The 23,986-nt window shown below is 44.2% G+C and overlaps 1 protein-coding gene across 1 annotated transcript in view; it reads left to right on the forward strand.

The window, feature by feature from the left end:
* Window positions 1–2,490: 2,490 nt before the first annotated feature.
* Window positions 2,491–23,986, forward strand: part of RSPO3 (R-spondin 3) — an 84,036-nt gene continuing 62,540 nt past the window's right edge. Inside the window, exon 1 of the mRNA XM_070419228.1 lies at window positions 2,491–3,066. Coding sequence (XP_070275329.1) covers window positions 2,970–3,066 — 97 coding nt within the window. The 5' untranslated portion in view covers window positions 2,491–2,969. The remainder of the gene's footprint in view (window positions 3,067–23,986) is intronic.

Here is a 23,986-nt window from a genome sequence, read left to right on the forward strand (position 1 = left end):
TAGACTGCCATTCCCATTCTCTTCCAAACTAACATATGTCTGCACAACGCACAGTGAAAAGTAAATGTCTTTCTTCATGTTTATTTCCCTGAGGTTGTTCACCAAATTGCTTTTTTACATCCCTTTTGCAATCTCATCCCATCCGGTTCAAGTATCCTGGATTAGAATGGCCTTCTCTGGAGTCCTTTTCAAAGGGAGCCTCCCACAGCCTTTAAATCCCCCACATTTTATGGTACAGATATTCAGGATCTGCGGTATTAAGTGAGAAGGAAGGCAAAGCTGAGTGTGACCGGCACAGAAAAATAGCTTATTTTTTTATGGATAATCATTATTGGAATTGTCCTATTATTTGTAACTTTTCTGGTTCTAAGTGATACACTCAGTCATTTGCAAGTGGATATTATGTAACAGAAAAAAAAGGAGGAGAATGTGTGTGTGCTTGTGAGTGTGTGTGTGTTGCACAGAAAATGCAGTTCCACCCCAGAAAGAGAAATATTCAAATGGGAAGTCTTAAAAAATAAGCCAAAAATCATAATCTTGATAGGATTGTTGCGGTGGTTGTCTTCCTCATAAAATACAGCCTAAAGAAAACTATTCCTACCTTTGAAATTCCAACCAACACAAGTGTGCAAAGTAAGAAATTATATTTAATTAAGGAATTAGCATGGAAAGGCCAGTCTCTCAGGTTCTAATTTTTAGCAACTTGGCAGGAATTCACATTTTATGATTCTCTCCTTTTGTATCCAGGCCATTTCATCTCCCCAACCCTCACTTTTGGGATGTTTAACAGCTACACCACTAAAGACCTCGGAGACTTACAGCAATGTGAAGCATTGCAAGCTTGCAAAATGGGGTGGATGGGGGCAATCATCTTTTTTTCTCCTCTCATTTATCAACACGTACGTTGAAGGCAACCTAGTACTGGGGGTCACAAGCGGAGGAAAGAAAAAGGAACACAAATCTTCCTTGCTTTCCTCCCAGGCTTCAGCTATTTTCTAAACCTAAATTATTGGGCTTAAATATTACCAAGGTGTCTATGAATCAAGGATCTTTTTAAAGTGACCTCCCAGACATTCGGGGCTGTGTAACCTTGTCATGCTACACAGTGTGGTCCTGCAGATATTCCATTACAATCATAGGACAGGTCTGTATTAAAATCCCTTTGGGGGCTTGTGACTTTCAACTGAATGCTTCTTCAGTAACTACTGGAAGCCCATCAACTTGTGCTACCGCAGAAAGGAGGTGGGAAGCTTACCACTGACTAATGACAGCCAGGGTGTACTCCACTCAGAAGGGCTAGCCCTGGGCTCACCCGCCCCCTGGCCACCCAGGAACCTCATTTTCCGCTGTCCTGGGGACCCTACCTCCGCTGGGAACAGGAGGAAGTAGTGGACCCTCGTCTCCTCCCCCAATACCAGGAGAAACCTTTTCAAATGTCACACCCAGTCCCCCAGATGAGACACCAAATGGCATAACAGATCTTCTCCGGAAGATTGGGAGACTGAGGGCGAGAGAGCGCCCAGCGAGGGCAAGTGACTACGAGGGAACTGCTTGGGGGAGGAGGAACCGTCCCGGGCCGCGCGCGGCCAGGCTCAGTTTGGAAGAAAACCGCCGCGTAATTGAATTTCCAAAGGGACAATCCCGAGCACACACACCTCTGGGTCCTACCCGCTCCGGTCAGGTAACCCGCGGCAGCGGCGACCTCCCTCCCGCAGCCACTGAGTTTCCTCCGGACCACCCGCCCCGCGCCTCACTGCAGCTACTTTTATTGAGAGAAAGGGAGGAAAGCAACAGCGGAGAGGCTTTCAAAACAAAACAAACAAACAAAAAACTGGGAAGTTGTCCGCAGCCAGAAACCCTCCAGCAAACTGCCAAGCGGTCAAGGGGCGAGCTGCCCGGAGCCCCGTCACTGCGCGCCGCGCTGGGGGTGCGGGCGCCCCGTGCAGAGCGATCGGCCCGCGCGAGCTGAGTGCGCCCAGCCTTGACCGCGGAGACCGAGACCGGCGGGAGTCGGGAGTCGGGCGCGGGGGGTCTCTCGCCTCTTGGACCTTCGGCCTCAACCCTCCCGGGCGGCGTGCCCGCCTCTCCCCGCGAAAGCTGCCCTTTGGAGGGCTCTGCTTCGCACGCAGCGTCTCCCCAGCTCCCGGCTCCCGTTCTCCCGCCTTCTTTGCAACGCCGGGAGATGCTCCGCCGAACACCCGGGACCCCTTAGGCGCCTCTTCCCGTCCCTCTGCCAAAGTGCAACGCCTGTACTTTTCCAGCTCCCTCTTTCCCTCTTGAAATTGAAAGTTATTGAGGTCGCTCAGGGTTGTTGCTCCAGCAGTTTCCTTCCCCGCCCCCGAGCTCCCCCCGCCCCCCGCAGCCATGCCCCCTCCCCTTCCCTCGCCTAGTCTTTCCCTCCCTCCCTCCTTCCCTCCCTCCCTCCCTCCTCCCCTCTGGGGTTCTCCTGGCAGCCCAGCCCCACTGGAGCGGCTCCTGCTCGCGAAAGGCAGAAGCAGCTCGGGGTCTCTCCACCGCCCCTTGGCCATGGCCGCGGTGCCGACGGCGCTCGCTCCCCGACGCTCCCGGGGCCTCCGCCTCTGCCTCCGCCACCTCTGAGCCCCCGGGGCCGCCGCCGCCGCCGCCCGCCCGCCCGCTCGGATCCCGCCCGCGGCCGCCGCCGCCGCGCACCATGCTACCTGCGGCAGCCCCGGCGAGGCCGCTCGCTGCTCCCGGAACCCTCGGCGTTGACAGCCACCCTCGCGGAGCCGCCGCGGTCCAGGGCTCGGACCACTTGAAAGTACAATAGTTGGTTTCCCTCTCCACCCGCCCCGCTCCGCTGGCCAGCCCAGCACGCCCATCGGATCCGAGTGGAGAAGTTGTCCGCCGCTCTCTGTACGCCTAACACCTACCTATCTTCCTAAAACATTCAGCATCATTACCAATCAAAAGAAAAAGGAGAACAAGAAGGGAAACAGTACTGGGTTACTATGCACTTGCGACTGATTTCTTGGTTTTTTATCATTTTGAACTTTATGGAATACATCGGCAGCCAAAACGCCTCCCGGGGAAGGCGCCAGCGAAGAAGTAAGTGCAGGGTCTTTTCCGCGTTTGCTCCCTCCCTCCCGCCGTGTTCACCTGTCGGGTCGCCCGGCCGGTGCGGAGCCGGCACCCGGCGCGGCGGTCCTCCCGCCCTGCGCCCCACGCCTCCGACGGAGGTAACAGTTCAGGCTCCGGGAGGGACGGCGCCTCTCACTCCTTCCTCCCCGCATCCCTCCGTGACCCGCAGACACGCGCGTGCCGCGGCCGGGCATCCCGGGTTCCCAGGGCTCTCCCGCCCCCGAAAGAAGTCGGGTCTTTCCTTGGACCAGATCTAGGGATTCGCGCTTTCCTTTCGAGACTCGGACGGGGACCCCGAATCCCAGGGACGCCCCTGCCCACCGGGGAGACGCGAGGGGCGGTGCGCGCTCGCCCTGGCGCCCGGTCCCCTCGCGTCGCCGCCCCGCGTGGGGAGACCTGCCTGGGCTCTCCCGTGGCGATCGGCTGCCGAGAACCCGCGGGGCAGCCGGGGGGCGAGGGGGCGAACGTCTGCGCGGCCACTTGCCCTCGCCACACGCGAGTGGAGCCCGAGGCTGGAGAGGCGCGCAGGGTCCGCGTGTCCGCGCGCTTCGGAGCCGCTCGCAGCCGCAGTCCCCGGGCGGTGGGGACCTCAGCACCGCCGTGCAGAGCCGGTTTCCAGGTTCAGCCTGGCCTGTCACACGTGAACATCTCAGGCTCTTTCAAGCCGGTCCCCGTTCTAGCGGGCAGACACGTCCGGGGGGTGAGGTGCCCCCTAAAGATTCAGGCTCGCCTCCTCGCCGTCTCTGACCCTGACTCCCGTGACTTGGAAGGTTGGTTTGTGGGCGCTTCTTTAGACCGAGTCCCCGCTGGGATGAAACGGGCACCCCCGGAGCACCCTTGACCCAGGTCGGTCTGTGTGAAAGCGGTGTCCTCCTGAGATGAGGGCACAAACCCGGGAATGTCACCTCTCGCTGCTCCTGGGTAGCCCAGCGCGCCGGCCGCTCGAACGTCCGTGCCTGGGGCGGCAGTCCCTTGGAGGACAGCAGAGCGGGGGTGGGGGTGGGGGGGGGTCTTCCCTGGCTTTAGTGTCGGGGGCGCTGCTGGGGAGAGGGAGGGAGAAACCGCCCGGAGCCCGTGGGGACACAGAGGGTGATGCTATTGCCTTGGCCCCTCGGACCTCCTGGGCGTGGGAGGCAACGGCGTTGGGCGGCTCTTGATCGCGCGTGGAAAGCCCCCCTCGCTCCTCGGGACCGGCGCGGGCGCCACGCGGAGGACACAGCACAGGCTTGTGTGAGATGGAGATTTAGTCATCGCTTCCCCGCCGCTGCTCGCCCCTGCCCTACCCCTGGACGGGAGGGTCCCCTGAAAGCTGCCTTTGTGCCGCTGGCCTCCAGCAGACAAGGTTTGATTCACCTGAAAACTGCCTTTTAGAAACGAGCTCCAGGGGCTCCGGCCCGGCCTCACTGCCTCTCGGATCGCGTGGCAGGGGGCAGGAGGACCTCAGCTGAACGTGTCAGGGCATCCGATTTATTATTCTTGGCTCCTGGGTGGTTTCTCTTCCTCCTCACTCCTCCAGCCATCCTTTCACTCAAGCATTGCGCTCGCGCCTGCGCCCCCTCCCCCTCCTCCCCTCTTCTTGCGTGTCCAGCTGGGGATCTGAGTCACAGGTCCATGGGAAGAAGGATGCCCATGCCGGGCACCAGCACAGCCTCCTAGTTGCTAATCCCTCTTCCAGCCGGCGCCCACCTGGAGCTCAAAGTCCACTCACTCCACCCCACTAAGGACCCCACGGGGCTAGAAGCCGCTCACTGGCTGGGTGGGGACCGGAACCCGAGTGTCAGTGTGTCAAGTGTCTCCGATTGCAGTGTCGGAGCCCCTGTGTCTGAAGGAAGAGACAGGAAAGAAAGTTGGCCGTCCATCCTTTCCCACCTCCCTGAGCGAGGACAGCGGTGCGGGACGCTGCCCAGGGAGGCTGCCCAGGGAGGCTGCAGGGAGCGGCTGGAGAGCGCACCTCTAGGATAGGACCCTGGAGGAATCGCGGAGTCAAAAGGCAAACTGCTTCTCTGCCTTAATCATCTCCAGGCCGGCCGAGTCAAAGGCGCCCTCTGGTTGTGTAGCGGGGATGAGAGAGGGAGTGGGTGGGACTGGGATGAAATTCCAATTATTCTGTGGGAGTGGGGCGTGGAGAGAGCTCCCAGAGCAGGGGATGCTCCTTCGCCCTGGAGTCTGCTTTGGCTGCTGGGTTTGCTGGGGCAATCCTGGGAGAGGGGCGACCCCTTGCGTCCTCCGAGGAGACACGCCAGACTCTCTTGGCAGGTGCAGTATGGGTTTTTGTTGTTGTTGTTGTTTTGGAGAATGGGGAAGGGGTGGTGGGGAAGGAGAGATCTTTGTTAAATGTCCAGAAACTCAAGGCCAAATTGCATGTGCACATATTCATTTCTTTAAAAACCTCTGAAAGAAACACATAGAGACTTTTTCTCAAGGACTAGGAAAGGTTTTCTGTAATGAAAAGTAAGGTAATAGTCAAAGGGATTTTAGAAAGTGGTCTCTCCTGTTTTTCAAAGAGACAACTTTAGTGAATGTTTCAGAGTGTCCCTTCTAGACTGTAGTTAAATAGCTTCACTTCCTTAAACTCTTAAGACATGAGAGAAAATTGAACAAAGAACTTACGGTCTTTTGAATATTTTAGTAGAAAGTGTCTTGCACAAAAAGATATTCATTTGTAGTGTTAAATGTCAAGTTGAAGGAACCATGGTTAATCCTCAGATATAGCAAATGAAGCCATATCAGGTATTTCCCTCCTTCCCCCACACAACTGCTACAGCCTTCTCTCTATGTTGTTGCAAACTAATGATATTGTTTCCTCTTATAAAAGAGACATTTCACACAGAACTTTTAAATATATACTATATTGAATTATGGGTTGATAAATACACAATAACATTTTCACCTATTTGGATTCATATCCAGTTCCTATAGATGACTAAATTGAATTTATTTTAAGTAACAATACAATTGTTACTTAAAAATTCCCAGGTAGCAATGTTTTCAGAGGTAAGCATTAGGATGCTAAATCAAGAACCTGAAACTCAACTTTTAATTTCTCTCCAACTCAGCCTTTGCAACTTAGTACAGTCAGCTTCTGAATTCCAGGTTACCTGCTAATAAAATTAATAGTCAAATTTGCCATGATAATAACCACAATACCTTACTATTGCTCCACATTTTCACTTGAATTATTCATTTGAGCTTCTAAATAGCCACTTGATCTAAAGAGGCAGGCATTAATATTCTCATTTTACAGAGATTGAACCCAAGAAACAGAGGCTAAGTAAGCTGTACAAAATTATACAGTTAGTAAGTGAAGCTTGTCCCCTGCTATTTATATGATATGCTGATTCATGTGTGAGAGAAGATGTCAGGCATGCTAAGTAATCTTACGGTCTCTAGACCATCATTTATCCAATATGTTTGGAGAATGCGCTGTTCTGCTTGACTGGAAGTTTTTGAAATGATATTTGTATGTATTATACATTAATGACCAATGTCAAAGGATTAACTAACGAGTAGTAATAGTGAAGCTTGTTAAAGATAATATAATATTATTTGGTTATTCAGAAGTAATTGCGGGATCATATTATGCCAGAAGACTATTGTTAGAAACATCAGTTGCCATTGTAGTATTCTTTTTTGTAATGCCATGTACTAATTGGATTTTAATTTTTTAGATTTCAGATAAATGCAAGATTTGAAAAGCCATTGTATGCGTAATAATTACAAAGTATCCATTGCACAATCTATAAAGCGTTTGAATCTTTCATAAAGGTGTTTTAAATAAGGGAGTAAGAATACAAAGGGAATATTTTTAATGGTAACAAAATAAAAACGGGTTCATTGTAATATACTGGTTATTGCTCATGGCATTGTTTCAGATGTCGAGCCATTCTTTGAGATTCTGATGCACTCTTGGTGATTACACCCTAGTCTTGGAAAATAACAAGTTAACAATAAGGTGGGAAAACCTTTTATTTTGTTCTGAATTTTGTAATATTACTTTTAAATGAAAGTATGGGTTGGATATTGGCTACAATACATTTTCTCACCTGTCTACTTTTGTTAACAGTCTACCTTGTTGTTAAGAGAAATTTAATAGATGGTGACATGAGTAAAATTTGCTGGAGAAGGTATATTCTGCAACATATCATGTGCTATCTGTGTGAATCACAAATTCAAACTCTTAGTAATGACATCTAAATATATGCAAAAGACTTTTAGTTTTGTGAATTCTGGTTTAATCATCATTAGACTATCAGATTATTTTAAACTATTAAATTAATTATTTTATAGTTTAACAGAATGATTTTACCAAGAACATTAAGGGAGATAATTTTTAAACATTGTCTTTTTAGTCCCAAGTTATTCTACATAAAGTAATTGCGAATATAAGAATGAGTGTGAAATTGATTTAATGTCATCATGTCTATATTACTTTAAGCATGAAATATGAACAGTATTTCAATTTGTAAGTAGGTAAGTTTTGCTATCTCATTTCCATTAAATATTTCCCTGGCATTTAATATTCTACAAATTAGATCCCCAGAATGCTATGAATGGAAATTACAACATGTAGTTAAAATTGATTTTCAAGTTATTAGGGAGAGACCCTTGCCACACTACTACAAAACAAATTTATTAGTCATCTGATCATTTTAAACTATTTTTTAAAATATATTTTTATTGATTTCGGAGAGGGGGAGAGAGATAGAAACATCGATGATGAGAGAGAATCATTAATTTGCTGCCTCCTGCATGCCCTGCACTAGGATCAAGCCCGCAACTGGGCATATGCCCTGACCAGGAATAGAACCTTGACCTCTTAGTTCAGAGGTTGACGCTCAACCACTGAGCAATGCCGGCTGGGCTCATTTTAAACTATTTGAATCTGAACAGATATCTTTAAATTGCTACTAAAAGTCTAAAATATAAATGGTTAAATCTTTTTTAATGTAATAGTGCTCTAATTCTATGTAATGTTGATAGAATACTATGTGAAGTTGCCAGACCCCATGTAGGGTTAAGATCAAATGATCCTCCTGCAGTTATTAGAATGAACTATCAAAAATAAAACTATACTACCTATAGTGATTTACTCAATCATCTTTTCCCTCTTTATCTCTATTCAAATGCTTCATTTTGGACATTGTGCTAACCTCTCTTCCCACTTCCTTACTGTTCACTCCCCTTTTGCCCACCCCAAAATCCTTTTCCAAGTAGTGAATTCTTGAAATGCCATCAGAGAGGGTATTATGTTTCATGAAATGTAAGAATCAACTTTGGTTACCGTTAGAAAAACACCATTCAGTTTGAGAGCATGGTAAGGATCATGCAAGACAGTGTGTTGAAATTATATGTTTCACTTGGTTAGGACTATTTCTTCTCTGAACAGTGCCTTGTACACTCACATTCTTTTGAGAATGACCATTTGAAAAAGTGTTGAATCATAAATTACAGAGTGGGGTTCTTTTTTGCCTTGCTTTTGATTTTGAGGAATAATGTGGAATGGTGAAATTTTTTTTAAGGTTGAAAATTATCAGCTTATCTTAAAATTTACCATCTGATGGACAACCTAGTAAATTTAAAACACTTTGCAATTATACCTTAACAAAATTATATAGAATCTATAATAATAAAAGCAAAATACGCTGATTAGACTGGACAGCTGAACAACCTTCTGGATGAAGTCGCGCGGCAGGGGCCAAGGCAGAGGTGGTTAGGTGCGATCAGGCAGGCAGGTGAACAGTTAGGGACAATCAGGCAGGCAGGCGAGCAGTTAGGGGTGATCCAGCAGACAGGCAGAGTGGTTAGGAGTGATAAGATAGGCAGGCAAGTGGTTAGGGGCTATCAGGCAGGCAGGCGAGCAGTTAGGGGTGATCCAGCAGACAGGCAGAGTGGTTAGGGGTGATCAGATAGGCAGGCAAGTGGTTAGGGGCTATCAGGCAGGCAGGCGAGCAGTTAGAAGCCAAGGGTCCCAGATTGCGAGAGGGTGCAGGCGGGGCGGAGGACCCCTTCCCGCCCCCGTGCACAAATTTTGTGCACCGGGCCTCTAGTATAAAATATACATCTGTAGAAGATACTGCCCATTTTTTCTATTTATTTAATTCTACCCATCAGACCTTCCCATTAAGGAATACTGCTAACATTCTGTTTAAGTACTCATCCAGCAATATTGAAAAGAATAGTATGTTCCACTCTCAAGAAGTGTGGCAGTGCCGAAAATACTTACTGTCTCAGTGCCATTGAGTGCTAAGTAATCCCATTTTATGCTCCAAAAGTGTTTCAGCAACATGAAACTTTTAAGCAAATTACCTGAATTCTTTTTACATGTGAAACATTTGAATAATTTCAAAATTTTATTTTTAAAAATATGGTTACAGGTGCCTCTTCTCTGATGAGAACATTTCTGCCTTATTTGTAATCTTGACAAGGAACCAAGTTACCATCTGCTGTCACTAACATTCTTCTGGAATTTTCTCAAAGAAAACTAAAGGATATGATCGCCCAATTAAATATATCTTTTAGAGCTTTTAACTGCCTTTATACCTCATGCAAGAATCTAATCCAGTATTCAAAACTCTACCTTATTAAAGTTCCATCTGACCTTTAAGAATTTGATGAATAGCAAGCATCACAAGTTCATGATAGAGACTGAGACCTAAGAAGCCACTGAGGAGAGTCCTCAGTGTATGTGATGAAAACTAGACTGAGAAGTAGACCAGATTCTAGATCCAGCACTGCTCCTAACATCTGGATAACCTAGTCAAGGTTACCACACTAAGTTGCAGTTCCTCACCTGTGAAATAAGATGGTGGTTAAAAATTTATATCTAGCCCGGCTGGCGTGGGCTCAGTGGTTGAACATCGACGTATGAACCAGGAGGTCAGGAGGTCAAGGTTTAATTCCCAGTCAGGGCACATGCCTGGATTGCAGGCTAGATCCCCAGTGTGGGGCGTGCAGGATGCAGCCAATCAGTGACTCTCTCATCATTGATGCTTCTGTCTCTCTCTCCCTCTCTCATCCCCTCTGAAATCAATAAAATTATATTTTAAAAAATTTAGATCTAAGTGATTCCTATAGTCTCTTCAACTTTTCGTCTTTGGGTATGAGAAGCATAAGTCAAGACTAGGGAGTTAAATAGTTTTAAACTTAGCTGTCTTATTCAACTAAGTTTAGTAGATAAAGATTAAGAATGAAAGCAAATATAAATATTCATTTACTACAAGTAAATTAATCATATAAACATTAGTTAATAAGTAATTTATCAAAGTCCATAATGAATTAATTATGATATTTCCCATCCTTCACAATTTCTCGTGCCTGAAAACATTAGCCATAGCACCAATCAGTGTTCTCAGTCTTCAGCAGGTCCATCTTGTCCTTTGGCTCACAGTCATTGGGATCTGGTTTGGAACATAACTTAAGAGAAGCTTTAGAAGTTCCCTATAATGGCAGAGTTTCAGAAGGGGCCTGTGCTGGGATGAAGGTGGCAATTAAATGGCCCAGGTTTAGGGTAGTAAGGCCCTGTGCTATGACCGTTACTGACTGAGTAAGAGAGCACATACAGCACATAATTTATATTATGAACAAATCCATAGGTCTTGGAAACAAGTTGGACATTAAGGGAAAAGAGGAAGTGGACCATATTTGGCACTAAACTTTGGAGTATAAAGACTCAGGTCTGTTGAATGGAAAAACAATCGATGGGAAGGTAGGAAAAGCATATGTGGTAAGAAACTTATTTTTCTTTTGAGTTATCTTTCTTGAGGGCCAGTTGAACATTTAGTAACTCCAAATTAAAGTTTCAGAGAGTGTCAGGGGCTGAAGATAAATATTTTGGAGTCACTCACATAAAGGTATATACTCGAGACAAAATCAAATGGTGCCTTGTTTATGAAAAGTGTTTGCAGTGCTGACATTAAGACGCACCCTTATTGGTAGCTTCAAAATATGATTTATTACACTAATGCATTTGTTTTAAAGAGTCTAATATATTATTCTCAACTATGGCTTCTCAGTTTTACATATGGGACTCTCTGTATTATATGAGACTGGTCACTGGTATCATGAGCTGCAATTTGAACTTGCCAAATCTTTGAACTGAAGATCATACTTGGAAGTCTCATTAAATGTGAGACTATATTGCTTTGACACAGATCATAGGAAACTTGAAAAACTTTATGGTAAAGAAAGATGAGTTTTCTTAAGATGTAAACATGATTTTTTGAAAATATTCCATTTAGATCTAGCATCTACTCAAAACAGTGCAATTCTATGTTCAAGTACATTTCTCTACAAAGTGCGCTCTCTTAAAATAAGAGCATCTCAGGGTGGGATGAAACTGGAAGGAATCCAGTCCATACACACAGTGTGTGGATTACCGCTGCAACATCCCCACCGAGTAATTGTCCAGCCCTAGTAACCACTCCACTCCACATCCTCTCTTTCTTCTCCTAGTCACTTTGAACTTTCTGTATCAGAAGCAGGTTATATTTCCTAGTGTGTCTATTCTCATAGTTCTCTTCTGAGACCTTGGCATGAGCATGGGATTGGATTCGGTTACCTTAAAACCCATTTCTCAAATGAATACACAATAATGCAATGCACTCTATTCACTCCCAAAAATTGTCCTCAGAAAACTAGCTGGTAAGCATATTTATAATTATACCCCGATACAAAGCACATTCCTGAGAGTAAGTGGTAAAGCAGCCCCCATTTTATAACCACATAACACAAACCACCACCACACAATATAAAATAACAGAATTTGTGAGCTGCTTGTTTTAGAACACTGTTTTCTTAACATATGCTTGATAAGCTGGTAAGGAAAAGAACAGCTCGTTTCTCATTACTATGTTCTCCACTCATGCAAAAGGACCTCACAGATATGAGCACAGTCATCTCCACAAAGGCTGTCATGTCAGGAGAGGCGTATCAGTCACATTTTGCTGAGAAGAAAGAAGCAAAATGTTGTGCCAAAGTGTGTGTAAATGCTTCATAGCAAGCTATAGCTTTCTAGTTCTCAGAGCCACTGTTATATACATTTTATCTGCATATAATACATTTATATTTACTTTTTGAAACGAGTGCTGTGATAATGGCTATTACTTCAATAGCTGCTGTGTTCTAACTATCTGTGAGGGCCCGACCCTGAACTTGATGTTTTTTTTGCAAATATTATCTCAGTTAGTCCTCACACTCACCCTGTAAGGAAGGTGCCAATAGTCCCATGTTAGTTGCTCCAGATCAGTCAGTGAAGATGTAGTGGACCTGGGATTCCAGCCCAGCTGACTCTGAAGCCCGTGTTCTCCCCGGATTTCTTCTCATCACCTCAACTCTTGGGATTGGTATGGAAGCAATCATGGAAGCATTTTTCTCAAACCTCACCTTACTTTTTCTTTCCCTTACTCACCCTTTGCTCATTATTTCTTCCTCCCCATTTGACAAACCACAAGTTTTTTCAAACATTTACTATAGAGTTTGCTTCTGGTATTCTGATATTCTCTCCCATAGCTCTTTCTCTTCTTTACCCTTTCCTCTCTTTCTTGAAACCTGCCCTATTAATGATTTTAAACATAAAAAGTTGCTGATGTGTTTGTTTTTTTTTCATTAGGACAATAGGCTAGCACAGTTTATATGAAATGCTCTGAGATTATTCTTCCCATCTATGGTGTGGATGTCCAAGATAAGATTAACTTAGGCATGAGGATGTGGGTATAGTCTATAATTTTTCAGTTAAATATCAAAATCTGTCTATGTAATTTACAACCACAATAGATATTTCACTGACTAGTTTTTGTTATCCAGAAAAGTTATCTTTATGATGCTTCATAAAATCTGTTGTTTATATTACTTTTACCATAAGCATTAACAGTAACCTCCACTCTGAATTTTTGTTTTATGGGCCTTTGTACAGTAATTTTCAATCCTGATTTCAAATGAAAATCACCTGGGGATCTTTAATAAAAAAAAAAAAGGCAAATCAATGCCAGACTACACCCTCAACCAAACGGAGCAATCTCTGGGGCTGGGGCCTGGACATATATATTTTTAAAAATAGTCCTGTTGGATCCTTTATTTGAGAATGGCTATCACTGCTGAAGCAACTGTTGAAAACAGTGCCCATTCATGAGGGTTAGATAGATGAAAAAGCCTGTGCTTAGTGTGATAAGAAATGAGATATGTCATTTGAACAGGTAATAGTTTAAAATATAAAGCAGTTAGATAATCCCATATTGTTTATCAATAGAGTAATGTTAAATTTGTGACACTGCCTAGTGCAGACAAGACCAGCTGATAGAGAATTGTCTCAGCCAAAGAGTCCAAGAAAAGAGAGCCAAGGCACACAGTAGGGCACCATAGTGAATTGAACAGATATGGACTTCATTGAGTAAGAATACAGCTGCTGGAGGAGGTGCAATCCAGACTGAGTGTGCTTGCTGCTGAACTCTTTGTACCATGGGTGAGTGAGGCAGTAAATAGGATAAAAGATGCGGTATCAGCCATACCACAAAGGGTTTTCAAAGCTACTTAATAAGCAAATGTTTTTATGTCATACCTGCTGGCTGGTAATGTACCCTAGAGTCCTCTTTGTTTTTAGGAAAGCGTAATGGTTAGAGAACTGCCTAATAACAAATAAACATCCCATTGTTTAATAGTTTCTACAATCCCTGACCAACTTAAAGTTGACTACTGGTGATTGTAAAACTACTATAAGTAACACAGTTTTAACTCTATCTTAATGGGTTAAGTTTTGTAGTAGGTTGTTTATTCATGAACTTACTGATTTTTTCTCTCCTAATGTGCTCTTCGTTGGGTGGTTATCTTCATTAAATCTTGTTTATTATTTTTTCTAGTCTAGGAAGGATTTTCAAACCTTGTCACAAACCAGAGAAAGCTCCATGGATAGTGAGGTGGAAGTCTAGGCTTCCTGTCAAACTTAATTTTGCTTGTTAAAGGGGCTTGCTGGGAGAATTTGGGTTCTAGTGAGTCACTAGGCCAAATCCCAATAACCACACTTGCCAAAAGTAATTAGATTGAGGAAAGCCAGGCCCCTCGGGCGGAGGGTCATCACAGCACACTTGAGCCATTGCTACGTGGTCAGACCTAGTTACTTGTCCTTGAGGATTGGGAACAATCATGAGTTATAAGGAGCAGAAAATCCACTAGAAAACAATGCTTTCCACCAATTTTTTCCCCTTCAATAGGTTATTCACCCTAAGCACGGAAGAGATGGAAATACGCCACTGGTATCCGTACACAGTTCATGTCACCATCACCATATAAACCACCTTGTCTGCCTGCATGAGTACAAACACACGTACAGAACTCCTGCTGTCATCATTCCAAGTTCTCCCCCTCCTTTCCTGAGTAGATAAAAAGAACCCAAGGAATTTAGTTGTCTTTGTAAAAGAGGTGTCTGATTAGGATGGAAAGGGAAGGGAAGGGACTCTTATAAACATCCTAAGGTCAATGTACATATAGTATTACTGAATTAACCCTTGGAAATAAGAACATAGTAGTGTAATACACCAGGACTGGAGTTCTAAAACCTCTAGAGCTAGGAAAAGGCCAACAATAAACTTATGATTTCTTGTACTGAAAAGAATACCATGCTGAAACATGGTACCATAGGAGCTAAGTAGAAATGATCAATAACTAAGCAATGCTCATGTGATGGATTTTCAATGGAACAAGGACACAGATCTCCCACTGATCATATTGTTAATGTGGTAAGTTTCACATTCCTTTATGACTCAGGATGACTTCAGCATATTTCAGTACTCCTATGACCTTAGCCCAGCGATTTCAACCAGTGTGCTACAAGAGGCACACTGGTGTGCCACAAGAATTTTTAAAACATGCAATACCTGACTATTTAGTCAGGGGCACTGACCTCTTTTCCCTTACATTGTCAAATTTAAAAAATGACAGCAACCAACACAACAATAGCCATCTGATGTAAGTGAATCAAAATGACACCCACTTTTTTTATCATACTGGAAAATATGTATATATATATATATATATATATATATATATATATATATATATATATTTGGTGTGCTACAGAATTTTAATAATTAGTTTATGTGTGCCATGAGGTGAAAAGGTTGAAACTCACTGCCTAAGACGTCCATCCAACTTTCCAGTTTGTCTAGCGCTTGATGTTGATCCAACCTTTTTTTTTTTTTTTTTAAATATACTCCATTAATTTCTTACAGAGAGGAAGGGAGAGAGACAGAGAGTCAGAAACATCGATGAGAGAGAAACATCGATCAGCCGCCTCCTGCACATCCCCCACTGGGGACGTGCCCGCAACCCAGGCACATGCCCCCGACCGGAATCGAACCCGGGACCCCCCAGTCCGCAGGCCGACGCTCCATCCACTGAGCCAAACCGGCCTCGGCGATCCAACCTTTTTTTAAAAAAATGTTTTTATTGATATTTTTTAGAGAGAGAGGAAGGGAGAGGGATAGAGAGATAGAAATATCGATGGGACAGAAACGTCGTCAATCGGCTGCCTCTTGCACACCCCCCCACAGGGGATCGAGCACGCAACCTTGGTATATGCCCTGACCTGGAATCGAACCGGTGGCCTCTTGGTTCCTGGGTCAATGCTCAACCATTGAGATAGAGTGGCCAGGCTAGATCCAACCTTTTAACGCAGATCAGTGGGATTCCCTTGGAAGCCAGGTAGGTTTGCGGCAGGACCATGTGGATGCATCCTGGGTCCTAGCACAGTCAATAGCATGTGCCATCCACTCGGCACTGAGCCCAGGACCCAGCCCTGATTCATGTGTGTTTTCATACTGGTGGGCATTACATGCCCATCCCTCAATAATACTTAATTTCTGAAAGAATAAAGGGGAGTTTCAGGCGCTCCAAACCATTTTAGGCTACCGCTATCATTTTCAGCACCCATGTGGACATCTCACATTGCAGGAATTCATTGTAAACGATTTGCCCCTGAACTTAATATATTGCCCACACTATACGTGGAGAGTTTACAATCCCAGGAAACTTTATGTAATACTTTTTAACCAAACTACTTAAATCACTGGCTGTGGGGCAGAAGTGCTATCATTCATCAAATAACACATTTCAAATGAAAATTGCCAAGATTTTCCAGGGCAGGATATTTTCTCCACCCTTCCTAGCCCAAACTCACTTCCTCATCCACTCCCCAAATTCTAAACCACTACTCAGACGAATTGAACACTGGTAATTTTAGAATCTTCCGAAGAAAAAACAAACACACAGATAGCCCAGTTAATTTCTAAAACACTGTTGCCTTTATCTTGGCAGATTTCAGCCCTCTCCTTTCCCACTCTTGCAGGCTGACTCTCCCTCCACAGCTCATGGAAGAAACAAGTTATTTCTGTATCCTGAGCACCTTGAGGACCATTGCACAGAATGCGTTTGGTGCTCATTCACACTTCTTCAACAAGCTTCTTTCCTCAGAGACAATTTATTTACTAGGTCACTGAAGCCTAAATGATCCCTTTAAACCTGAGGAAATTGGAGAGTCATTTTTATAAGAGCAATAAACGAAAGTGGCTGTTCAGATACTTTCCTTGAACTGGTCCTCACACTGAAGTACCTTTTTGTTCATGCAAACCCTTGATATTCCAGCAAGCTGCTCCCTAAAATTCTGTTGCTGCTTAATATGATATAACCAGGGACCAGGCATCTCCCCCCCACACACACACACCAGCCCCCTGCTCCTGGGAGTATGCCAGCAATTTTGCAGAATTCATTCTGACAACTGTTCTGGTATAAATATTTAGAGAAATCCTTCCATTAGAGATTAAACAACGTGCAAGTAACGGTTCATAAATGATAGATCTTACTAATGTTTGCAACAGCAGACCTTATGCTCTCTGATGCACAGATTCCAATGCTGAACACTGAAGAAAAGACTAAGGGAAAAAGAATCAAGACAAGAATGACATTGAACTCCATGTAATTTGAACTGCAAGATAGTATTTTAAGTTACCGCTACAGAGGTGACATGTTTTAATGTGCACAAAATGTAGGGGGAATGAGTTTCTTTAAATTGCAAATAGCAAAAGTTTGCTCCTGGCATTGTAGTGGTTTAAAAACAGTTAGAAGAGTCTGGCCAGTGTGCCTCAGTGGTTGAGTGTCAATCTATGAACCAGGAGGTCACGGTTCGATTCCTGGTCAGGGCACATGCCCGGGTTGCAGGCGCCAGGAGGGAGGCAGCTGATCAATGATGCTCTCTCATCATTGATGTTTCTATCTCTCTCTCCCTCTCCTTTCCTCTCTGAAATCAATAAAAAGCAAACAAAACAAAACAAACAAAAAATGGTGAGAAGCAATTACAGATCTTTTTATTACCATGCATTTCAAATGCATTTCTTAGCTATTTCTCCATATTCTCACCAAATGAGGTAATACATCTGAGATCGTATGTGATGTAAAGTCTGGTTTTTATCTCCTTATTCAAGAATCATTAAAAGAGATTATGGCTGGGCTCTAACGCTAATATCAAATGTCATTTATTAAAATAGACTGCTTTGCCCTAACCGGTTTGGCTCAGTGGATAGAGTGTCCGCCTTTAGACTCAAGTGTCCCAGGTTCGATTCCGGTCAAGGGCATGTACCTTGGTTGCAGGCGCATCCCTAGTGGGGGATGTGCAGGAGGCAGCTGATTGATGTTTCTCTCTCATCGATGATTCTAACGCTCTATCCCTCTCCCTTCCTCTCTGTAAAAAATCAATAAAATGTATTAAAAAAAAATAGGCTGCTTCTCCAGTGTCAAGGGCTGGAAGCTCACCGTGTTCCACTTGTGTGTTTTTCAGTGTGCTTGGCGTTTTTATGCTGCTTATTCTATACTAGGGGATCATACAGCTAAGTGATTTAAAGCATCAGAGACTCCACTGACAGAATTTCTACTTAATTCTACAGTATTAATGATTACTGTGAGACTGGACTAGAACAGGTGTGCATCCTTTCGTTATCATTGTCACACTAAAGAGGTTAAAGTATCTATAATGGGATTTTACTTTTGCTTCAAATATACAATGACAATCATTCACCGCCGAGTCTCCAGTTGAATCCCACCTGAATCCTTTATTTGTTCATGATTCAGCAAAGAAAATAAAAAAAGATTTAAGGGGGATGAAAGGGAAACTTCATAAACGTCATGGCAGGAGAATAACACCTTTCTAATTGCCTTTTTAGAATCTAGGTCTTCTGGAATTTGGACTATAAAGAAATCTCCCTGTAGGGGGCAGGTGGATTGATTTCTAATTAATACTCTGCTATATGATTTAGACAAATCATTTAGTCTGTGGTTCAGTTGCATCCACTATAAAACGGGACTAAAATCTTTTATTTACTTGAAAGAAGGAGACTGATCTTGAAGGCCCCCCCAACAGTAAGATCAAAGAGCTTTTCCTTTTCCTTCTTGTAGCATGCTCTAACCTTAGGTAGTTGTCAACAGTTCAAGAAGTTGGAGTTAGGACTTGAATTAAAAAGCATACGTTTCTCTTTGTAGTTTCATGGAAGTCTTCAGGAAGCTTACAAGTGAAAAGTAAGTTCCATTGAGGGGAAAAGTCTTAGGAAAAATGGAAACTAAATGTAGCCCTAATTAAAACAACATCAATGCATTCAATCAACAGCTATTTATTGAACATGTAGTATGTGCTGGGATTACAAAAGTGAACAAAACACTCATTAAACCTATCCTTGTAACGTGTCACAGTGGTTCAGGAAAGAAAATATGGAGCCAGAATTAGATATTTGGCTCAAGAAAAAGTAAAATGGTTAGATACTCTTTATAAGCTGTATAACATTTTTTCAAGACTTGTTTAAATAGAATTCAAAAATTAATTAGTTTACAAATGAGACTAATGCACACCCAGATTATTCTCTGGAAAACAAAGATGCCAGACAGTCTGGGGATGGAGCCGGAAGGTGGAAGGAAGATCGACTGGAAACACTGGAATTTATTGGACCTCCCAGTATTTTCTTGTCTGAAAATTTATGACCAGTGAACCGGAGTCATCAGTTAGCATGACGTTTGTGACAATCATAGGAAGTATGCTATGCGCACTATAAACGTAGTTGGCATTGTTAGGTAAAGCTTGTAATGGAGCGGCATAGTTTGGCTGAGCTCATTTCCATTTTTAGCACATTGACTAATTTCTAAAGTTGATCTTTTACACTAGTTCATTAAGTGGAATTACTTTCACCAAACAAACATTAAAATATTTTATGTCTAAAAATAGTGCATTTTTTGTCCATCTCTCCCAAGCATTTTTCAAATCTTTTTTTTCTTTATTTTTTTCCATTACCATTTATCCCCCCTATAACCTCTTCCACCTCCACCCGACCCCCACAATCACCACACTATTGTCTGTGTCCTTGAGTTCTTTCTTTTATGCTAAACCCTTGACCACTACATGGACCATACACTCCCATCTACTTCAAGCACCAGTTTGGCAAACACATATCAACAAGTCATTTGAATTTCTTATGGAAGTCTGTTGATGGCCTTTCCTAACATCAATTGATAGCTTTCAAGATGTCAGTTGCCAGACTTCAGCGTTTTGAAAATAACATGATCCTGTTCTTTTCTATATATTGTTGCTAACTTGTGAAGGGTTTTGAGTAAAGAAAGGTAAGCATCAGGTATTTTTATGTGCCAGCTCAGGTAACCCTTACAACAATCTCATGATACATTGATCACTATTTTATAAATGAAGAAACGGAGGCTCAGAACACCCAAGGAACAGATCAAAATGACGTAGCCAGACATGATGGAACTAAGTGTATACCCAGATCTTCTGACCTAAAGCACAGCTTTCCCCATTACACTCTGCTTTTCAATAAGTCTCTTGAAGGAGAAAGCCAGCGGAGGGTTAAACGTGGAGAGTTCTCTGTCTGCAGCTCAGAGTGAACTGCTAATGGTTCCTTAAACAAAAAGTGAGGGTGAGAGAGTAAACCAGGCCCATTGACAGACGTGGTTACTTGCGAAGTGCAATGAGAAGCCTTTAAACTGTTTTTAAAGCAGGAGCCTGATTATATCATAACTATTGTTTTTTAAAGGTCACTCTATGGTAGCGTTAGTCCTGGTAGGAAATGGAAGGTTAGCACTGTTAATTAAGGAGGGAGAGTCCCCAGGAAAGGGTGGTTGGAGATGGGGGTGAGGAGGCTCCTCAATTTCTGGCTTTAATAGCTGGATGGTGGCACATTGTGAGTAGAAAATATTAGAGAAAGAACGCATGTGGATTAGGTGTTCAACGTGTTTTCATAGTAAGATGTTGGGGAATAACGCATACAGCATGATCCTCTCATGTTACGTTAGAGGGAAAAAGAGATCCAGAGAAGTTACTTGATTGAAGTCACCACTTCGTAGTGGAGCAAAGAGTAGAAACAACTCCTGTGGCCGTTCTGTGACACTGGGCACCACAGAACAGATGGGTGGTTCAGGACCAGCATTCCAGAGAAGTGACCTGTGGGTCTTCTGGCAATCTGACCTCTTATTTAATCAATGCTCATTTCAAAGAGAATTATCTGTCCACTGATGAAGATTTATTTCACAGTCTCTTTATTTCCTTACTCCATGAGATCCAAATCTTAAAAAGTTACTATAACCTATTGCCTAAGAGAACATGATGCATGTTAGGGCACAATAAAAACAAAACAGTTACCCATACTCTCATCAAATACAAATGATTAGGTTCAAATCTGGCCCTGAGTTGGTGAGGTATCATTATGCTCATTATTAAAAACTAGAGGCCCAGTGCACAAACATTTGTGCACTCGGGGGGGTCCCTCAGCCTGGCCTGTGCCCTCTCGCAGCCTGGGACCCCTCGGGGGATGACCACCTGCTGGCTTAGGTGGCTCCCACCACCACCGCTGTACTGGCAGCTGTCAGCCTGGCCTGTGGCTGAGCAGAGGTCTCCCTGTGGGAGCGCACTGACCACCAGGGGGAAGCTCCTGCATTGAGCGTCTTCCCCCTGGTGGTCATTGTGTGTTATAGTGACCAGTCATTCCCAGTTGTTCTGCTGTTAGGGTCAATTTGCATATTACCCTTTTATTATATAAGATAGAGGCCTGGTGCATGGGTGGGGACTGGCTGGTTTGCCCTGAAGGGTGTCCTGGATCAGGGTGGGGGGTCCCGCTGGGGTGCCTGGCCAGCCTGGGTGAGGGGCTGAGGGCCATTTTCAGACTGGAAACACCCCCTTCAGGGACAGGGGTCCTGCTGGGGTGCCTGGCCAGCCTGGGTGAGGGGCTGATGGCTGTTTGCAGGCTGGCCAAGCCCCCCAGCAGGGACCCTCACCCCATGAAGGTGTGGCCATCCTGGGTGAGGGGCAGATGGCTGTTTGCAGGCTGGCCACGGCCCCCAGCCACCCAAGCTTCCAGTGGAGGCTGGCTGGAAGCAGGTATCTGGGATTTATTTATCTTCTATAATTGAAACTTTGTTGTCTTGAGCGGAGGCCACAGCTGGCCAGGGAAGGTGGGAAGCTTGGCTTCCTCCATCTCCAGGGAAACCAAGCCTCCTGCTTGCTGCAGCTCTGTGGCTGCCTGCCACCATCTTGGTTGGGTTAATTTGCATATAGTCACTCTGATTGGCTGGTGGGCATGGCTTGGGGCATAGCAGAGGTGTGGTCAATTTGCATGTTTCTATTTTATTAGATTAGATAATATATCATTATGTTTTTCTATATTTTATTTTTTCAATACCCTTGTGAAATGTGTAGAACAAGTTTTACCATTCTCAATTTTACAGGTAAAGCTCAAAGACATTAAGTGACATGTATAGTATCACAAAACTAGTAAGTGGCAGAATTCAGCCTCAAGTTTCTATTATAGGGGAATATTTGTTTTTTGTTTTGTTTTGTTTTCTTGCTTTTTTGCTGCAAAAAGCTTTATTGTTTCATTTGGTCCAATGCATGGGAGAGGGCTTCAACATGGTTAAAAGAATGACTAGTAGTTTCGGCAGAGGCTCAGGCAAAAGCCAGACACCAGAGGGATGCAGAGGGGCCCCTCAAAGGCCTCTGGGCTCCAAAGGCTCCTAGTGGTGCTTGAGGGTGAGCCTTTCAAAGAGATACTCGCCCAGCCCAGCCTGGGGGCCGGCAGCCTGCGGAGCTGAGGCAGGTGTTACCCATCTCCTTGATGAGTTTCACCTCCTCATCCAGGAAGTGGTTCTGCAGGAAGTCCCAGAGCTGAGTGTTTGCGCAGGCAGAACCCAGGGCCTGCAGCTCCGCAAGGGCCTGATTCAGGGTCCTGGTTCAAGGCCAGGGCGGCTTCCATGGCGCCCTGAGTTTTGCCCACTCACCTTGGGGAGACTTCAGCACCTCCTGGAAGAGAATGCGGCCACCGCGCTGGTTTTGCATCTTTAAGAGACACTCAGTGCCTTCGGCTTCTTCTCCGCCAACTCGAGGAAGAAGCGGCCCATGCCCTCGAGAGCCACATCATTGGTGGAAATAGAAGCCCAGAGAGAGGTAGGTGTGGGAGGACCGCAGAGGCAGGCTGGCCAGGCGGTTGACCACAGCCTTCACATGAGTGGAAAAATTCTAATGAATTTGGGAGCTCATGGTTGTTTGGCAATAAGTAGTTAAGGTAGGAAGAAATCTGGAGTGTTGGCTGGTCCCAGAGGTGGTTCTGAAGGGTGACTGATAAGACGAAGGAGAGAGGCTGGAGGCTGGAAGAAGGGGTGTCCCTGGGTCTATTCCATCCAAACACTGTTGAAGCAAGAGACAGATTGGAACGGCCGAAGGCACTGAATATTTGGTTTTTTGTTTGTTTGTTTGTTTTTTACTAGAAGCCCATGGCCTTCCCTGCATTTCCACTATCCCATTTATCTCCTGCGAAGTTCCTACTATTGGTTTAATTTCTTTGGGTTTGCCATTAAAGGCATATAGAGTAGGGGAGATCTTTCTTCAGGTGGTGTTATTCTTACTGGCTGACAAGGTGAGTTGGTGGATCTTTAAGGTCCTTTCCCATTTGAATACCTAATTGTGAGCCCATCACAGGGGGAAGGAGAGGATAGGGTGCCAGATAAGCTGTTTTAGAGAATGAACAAAAATGTTTTCAAATCTAAGAATAAAATTTTAAGTTCTTGGCTCCCCTAATAGTACTAATAAGCTAAAAATAATTTATAAAAAGCGACTCATAGTGATACATTATTTTGTAAAATGATTAAGAAAAAAACTTTCTCATTTTGTTATATCATTGTCTGTAATCATTATTTTTGAATTAAGATCCTCGAATCAGCCCCCTAATTAAAATTGACTGGTGAGGTTTTTGGTGAGGCAGAGTATCCAAGGCAACATGCTGATAGGGTTATGATGGAAAATGAGCCATGTTGGATCTTTTTGTAACAAAAGGCTTTGGCTCTGTAGTCTCCATGGAGAATGATCATTTATAATGGGTTGCAGGAAAATTTGTTTTATCCTGTGGGGAAGACAGAAAATGAGAGGAATTACTGTCAGGTGTCTCTACTCCTACTTTGGGCAATTTTCATGACTAACTTTCCAGGTCCTGTCTCCACAATGACCACTCAGCCAGAACTCAACACTGGGGAATGAGCTCAGACACTGGAAAACATGAGGGAATGTGGCTGCTTTAAGGAATGAAGCTTAGATACTCAGTCCTAGCTCTCTTTGGCTTTGGTAAAACCCTTAGATTCTATATCTTAATTCGTGCATGCTCAGGTGGGATGGTTGAAAGCATCCCCCCTACCCAGAGACTTTGTTTTCTGAACTCCTGTGTTTTCTGAACACACGAACAACTTTTCCTAAAATTTCATCACCTTTCAAAGCAGTGATGTTGCCTTGTTATCTTCACAGTAAACTTCTTAAGTTACTTCATATGTTTTTGCTTAATCTTTTCTCCCCTGTTTCTCTCCATCAATTTTA

Source organism: Myotis yumanensis, unplaced genomic scaffold (assembly GCF_028538775.1).
Source record: "Myotis yumanensis isolate MYYU_CA2020_CCGP unplaced genomic scaffold, mMyoYum1.0.hap1 SCAF_6, whole genome shotgun sequence".
Classification (NCBI taxonomy): Eukaryota; Metazoa; Chordata; class Mammalia; order Chiroptera; family Vespertilionidae; genus Myotis; species Myotis yumanensis.